The following is a 6,000-nucleotide window of genomic DNA, read 5'->3' as shown; positions in this document are numbered from 1 at the left end:
GTGTTTCACCACCCTCTTAGTGAAAAAGTTTTTCCTAATATCCAATCTAAACCTCCCCCACTGCAACTTGAGTAGTCTTATTTCATTAGGATTAGTTGCATAGGGCAAGACTGCACACATGATAATGGGTTACAGGATTGGGCCCATACTGAGTAAAACCAGCACTCTTTTGGCTGTATAACCAATTTCAGCAGGAATATACCAAGTTCACAGTTTCTTTGGGATTGTTTAATGGTTTAAACATTTTCTTCTGATAAAATCAATTCAGTGTAAATGATGCGTTTTCTCCCGTTTTTTTTCCAGAGATCAAACTACTGGAAAAATTTAACTTTTAAAGTGCATTCCATGGCTGTCTAAATGGGAGCTTTGAATGTGATTTCTACACACTCTATGTCACAGTATTTTAAATAGCTGATCAAAAGAACCTATAATAACCCAGTGAACTCTACCAGCATGTGTACCTTGCTTGTGGAGTAATTGCAGCTTAAACTCAACAGGGAAGAAAATAGGACCAGTCATAAGACTAACCCAGTGTTTGAAGTGAAATTGAGCACTTTGAATGTCTTGGCCTCTTCGTCAATTCAGAAGTGCTACACTCTCCTACAGAGTTCCATCGCGGACACTACAAAAGGAACAAGTTCTATCAAGCGGAGCACAAAGAATAAAGGAAACAAAAGCTTACGTTTCTTCATCTCTATTTATCTTTCACGTTCTGTGAGCCTTGCACTTTTCTGATCTGAAGAAGTCTAATTTTGCATTATTAATGGTAAAAATTGCTTCTCCTTTAAGAGAATCAAAACAAGTGAAATCATAGAGGGGGTGTTGGAGAACGGAGAGGTAGGCAGGCAGCTGCATGCATTACTCCAGTTCATATTGTTAGCAAGAACATTGGCATGGTTTTGCACATAAGCTTTTGAGAACCAGGTTGAAGCACATGCAATTTTTTGCTCCTTTCTGCAATTTTATCTGGAGGATTATGCTCTGAGGGGGGCTGAAAGTAAACTAGTAATGAATCCCCCTTTTACTCTGGGGGGGGTATTCATAGCTTACAGAGAAGCAGTGTGAGATAAGAGTATAACATTAATGTGTAAGAAAGAGCATTGTGCTGTGTAATGCCTCCTGCAAAGCTCTAGAAGAAATCCCAATCGTTAACAGAACTGGAAATAAATGAGAAAACGAAGTAAGATATAATTCTTGAAAAGCCACAAGCAGCAGAGAGAAAATCCATGAAATAACAAAAAGTGACTGACTGGAAGATGCACCAGGTTCAAGATAAGTGATGTCAATGAATGTACACCTACTCATAAGGATGTGAAAACTGCAAGGTATACATGGGCCATTTCATAGAATCATAGAATCATAGAATATCAGGGTTGGAAGGGACCCCAGAAGATCATCTAGTCCAACCCCCTGCTCAAAGCAGGACCAATTCCCAGTTAAATCATCCCAGCCAGGGCTTTGTCAAGCCTGACCTTAAAAACCTCTAAGGAAGGAGATTCTACCACCTCCCTAGGTAACGCATTCCAGTGTTTCACCACCCTCTTAGTGAAAAAGTTTTTCCTAATATCCAATCTAAACCTCCCCCACTGCAACTTGAGACCATTACTCCTCGTTCTGTCATCTGCTACCATTGAGAACAGTCTAGAGCCATCCTCTTTGGAACCCCCTTTCAGGTAGTTGAAAGCAGCTATCAAATCCCCCCTCATTCTTCTCTTCTGCAGGCTAGTTTGGGCCAGTAGAGGAATTTTCTCAATAAGCCATTCTCAAAGTGGGCTGAATTTTTCCAGGTTTTTGTACAAACGTTACATTTTTAAAATATCACAATCATGGTCATGTAATTTTTCATTATTCATTATTCAAGCAACACAAGCATACTGTGCATTGTAATGCTGGGGTACAAACGGAATATTGATCCGGGGTATCATCATTTGTTAAGCACATGCCACTCAGCAGAATAAAACAAAGTGACAGGCCCCTGCTTCCATGAGGCTGAAGTCTAATTCAGACAGAATTATATTACCTAACCAGTGAATTCTCAAATTTCTATTTCTTTCATTTATTACTTAGAAAGTACCAGCCACCCCAATAGAGGGTGAAATCCTGGCCCAACTGAAGTCAATGGCAATAGTCACATTGATTTCAAAGAGCCCAGACTCCCTGTCAAATATCTGGGACACTGTACAAAAAAAAATAAAAATTAAGGTGTGGGTGTGGAGAATTAAGCCCAGATGCAGCTAGTCAGCAAGTGCACAAGGAAGAAAGAGTGAAAGAAAAGGGGGCCAATATGTACAAGTGTACCAAATACAACCTTACACTTAGCTCTGGAGACTGCAGCATAGAGACTCTGGCCAACACGGTAAGGGAGGCCTTAGGGGATCCCCCACCCCAATGCAGACCAAACTTCAGGACAATGAGCCAAGACAACTGAAGTGATCCTGGTGTTTTGGACAGACAGGTGGAGAGCAGTCCCTTAGGCACATCTCAGGTCCATTAGGCAGGTTCAGGGAACATTTCTGTTACTGCCAAGTTAGACTACAATCTTCCAAAAGTCTTGCCAAGTGGACAGTAGCCCCAATGGCCAACAAAATAGCCACACCCCGTAGTCTGAGCAACTCTGGCTACCCAGGGCTGCTGGGACGGCCCCTGCGGCTGTCTGAACTTGTGCCAGAGCTAAACTTTGCTAGCCCTGGAATCTGGGAGCAAAGGTGAGAGCTCTGTTGGACCCAGTGATCTTGCCCATGCACAGAGTGTACACCAGCCTCTGCACTCATTGAATGAAAGCAATTATATTTCGGTGAGATTGTGTCTCAGGATGCAATTTACATAGATGAACAATTAATGTGGTTAAATAAACCAGTTAGGGCCATATTCTGTCCTTAGTTGGACGCAGGCATTAACCCCAAAGCAAGTATTACATGAACAAAGGCCGAATATAGACCTGACAGGATTATTGCTTCAGCTACACTGATACTTGACAGGCCATGGACCATTAGGGATTATAAAAGGCCTAGCCGGGGAGGGTCAAACCCCAGCTTCCCCGGTGACCCAGCAGAAGGGACGTGACTGTGGCCTTTTCACTCCTGTTAGCGCTGCTCGGGAACAGCTCTGAACAGCAGCAGGGGCATGGGAATGAGCCTGTGGGGGGCAGGGAGAAAAGCCAGCACTGACTGTTTCGTGCAGTGGCGACTGTGAAGAGGTCACACCAGATAGGAGGAGGAAAGGGGAAGCTGGGGGCTTTAGTTAAGAAGTGGACAGTGTAGCTAGTTCAGTTCATTTCCCCAACCAGCTGCCAGTGGTTAGTGAAATGCCTGCCCTGTCTCACAGTCAGGGGGCATTCTGAGGCGCCAGGAGCCCTTTGGACCCATTTCACACCACCTCAGCTAATGGTACATCTACACAGCAGCTGGAAGGTGTAATTTTCTGTGTGCCAGCTGCCCGAGTACATACCTAGGATCTCAGATGGGCTGGTGCTCGGATGGCGAGCCTGAGTCACCATGCTACTCTGGTAAGACTGCTATTTTTAGTGCACCAGCTCGAGCAGAGCTGGCGCATATGTGTCTACTGGAGCTCCAAGTTGCAGTGTAGACATACCCCAATAATTTGTATTTCTGGGCACTCTGGGCCATGTCTACAAGCACTACAGCGGCACAGCTGCCGTGCTGCAGCTATGCCACCATAGCCCTGTGACCCAGACACTTACTAGGGTGGCGGAAAGGGGTCTCTTGAGAAGCTGTCAATTTAGCAGTGTCTACACTGGGGCTTAGGTTGACTTAACTCTTCTCCTCGGGGGGGGCAGGTTGTGTGTGAAATTTTCACAGCCCCGAGTGACATAGATAGGTGTAGACCAGTCCTAAGTAAAAATGAGATGAATGGGAGGGGAAACAGGGCTGCACTACAGAAAAGCCCAGTCAATGGAGGGCTTTGACTCAATGTGATTTTGGCTTAGCTTCTCTCCCCTCAGAAATGTTGCCAAGCACTAAGGGCCCGGATTCCCTCAGCACACGATCTACATGCAGTGCTTCTCTGCACAGAGGTGGCCAGTCTTGATTAAGAGTAACATTGCCAAAAGCAACTTTCAACGGGACTTAAAACTCCCAACTCCCGCTTAGGTGCTTTTGAACATTTTGCACTAAATGACATGTATCATCTGGGGCCCAAAATGGGGAGAAATCAAAGTGACAGATACCAACACAGACATCAGATACCAACCTCTTCTTCTCAGCTGTGCTGATGTGGCCAAAACAGTCTCTTCTGGCCAAAGTCACCAATGAGTTAGTAGAGTTTAACTTATTGCACCACGCGAGGCAGTGAAGGCAAAAAAATATATTTAGTCGGGTTCATACAGCTAAACAGCAGCTATGTTACAGCGACATTGTACATCTCCCAAGAGCATTATGGGATACCTTACAATAATTCTTCTGCAAGAGAAGAATAAATAATGGCTTTCATTAAAAATATCTTCTCCTGTATTGGGCATGTCAAGCCAGTTAATAGTGTTAGGGGTCCAGATTCAGGAAAAGGAGGAATCTAAAGATATTCCAAAGAACAGGCATCCCACCTGGAGATTCTGGTCTTCTATTCCCACCCCCACCCCCCAAGTTTTTTAGCCAAAGACCCTGCAGTTTCACCCCAAGTCTCACTGCAGCATTGTTAATGTCTGCAAAGCCCGTGTCAATAGCAAGATGAGCAGAGAGTGAACAGGCACATGGGCCCTGCTGGTTTCTGTGTGGAGGTGACTGGATCGCCCATGTCCCCGTGGCTGAGGTTCTACTGTAATGTAGCCATTAATGATGCGAATCCGGGGAGGTGGGTCAGTGGTACTGCAAGGCAAACAGAGAAGAATCTTGGTCAGCAGTTAGTCACAAGGGTCAATGATCACCACGAACCAGGAGTCAAATTGTCACAGAAATGCCCACAGGAGGGTCCAAGACCAACTTGTGGAGCTGTCTGCAGATCTTGTGTGTTCCTGAATGAGGCTGTGAGTTTGGTCTCCCTGCCCCATGGATCCACAAGGAAAGGGAGCCCTTCACTCTCCCCACTCTGAACCTCCCTAGCCCCACTGACATCAAGACTCCTTGATGACTCATGCTGCTAACGGCAGGGCACTGCACACCTGCCCCTCTCAGAGGAGGACAGAGCCAGATAATGCTCCTATCAGATCCCCACTGGCAAAGGAGAGGAGAATGCCATGGACAATACCTCATCCCCATCTCACACCACAATTCCCGAAGGGCCCCAACCCAGCTGAGCATCAATATAAGGACTTGGCAAGAGAGACTCTCTGGTGGATGGGGGTGTTCAATGTGGTGGAGCTGGTTATTCCTGTCCCTGAGCTGGGATCTACCTGATTAGACTTCCTTCACTCACAGAAGGGACAGTAGATCCCAAGGAAGCAGAGAGGTATTAGCAACATTCCTGAGCCCCTGCAGCCAGCCTTTCGGCTGATCAGCAACCTTAGCAGATAAACAAATCTAGCCTTGCAGCAGAGAAGGCTCTGCCGACCAGCATTCTCACCACATGGCACCAATTTATAGGGTTGATGCATCTGCTTTCAACAGCTGAGCCTGAACCCTGTCCAGGTTCTCCCCAGTTTGCACGTGCATGTTAGCATGAATCAAGCCTCTCTGCAGCCTCCATATAAATGATGCTCCATGTGAAAGGGCATCACTGGCAGGTGGAGAAAGCATATAGACCATATATGGGACAGTGGGAGTGAGGAAAATCCAGGCATCTATTAGAAATGCTTCTCAGTCTAGAGACTGAGAAGCAAAGGTCCACGTGAAAAGCCCGTCCCAAATAGGAGTGTGAGCAGAGGGCACTGCTCTCTGGATAACAGGTTGGAGCCAGATTTGACCCTGAGGCTATAGGCAGACACAGCTCAAATCCCCAGGCCCAGCATTGTTAGGTGGAAACTAAGATAAATTCCAGCAAAATTCCAGCAAGCACACCTGCCCAACTGTACAAACATATCCATTTCACTTGCATCAGCGCGCTCCAGCT

General features: G+C 46.0%; 1 protein-coding gene across 1 annotated transcript in view; it reads right to left on the bottom strand.

Moving 5' to 3' along the window:
- Positions 1 to 4,338: 4,338 nt before the first annotated feature.
- The window catches only part of TRABD2A (TraB domain containing 2A), a 110,983-nt gene continuing 109,321 nt past the window's right edge, over positions 4,339 to 6,000 (bottom strand). Inside the window, exon 7 of the mRNA XM_084629441.1 lies at positions 4,339 to 4,820. Within this exon, the coding sequence (XP_084485567.1) occupies positions 4,637 to 4,820 (184 nt within the window). The 3' untranslated portion in view covers positions 4,339 to 4,636. The remainder of the gene's footprint in view (positions 4,821 to 6,000) is intronic.

The sequence above is a fragment of the Lepidochelys olivacea genome, assembly GCF_965140295.1.
Source record: "Lepidochelys olivacea isolate rLepOli2 genome assembly, chromosome: 5".
In the NCBI taxonomy this organism is placed as follows: Eukaryota; Metazoa; Chordata; order Testudines; family Cheloniidae; genus Lepidochelys; species Lepidochelys olivacea.
Note: the sequence above shows the minus strand (reverse complement) of the source record. Positions and strands in the feature narration are given on the sequence as shown.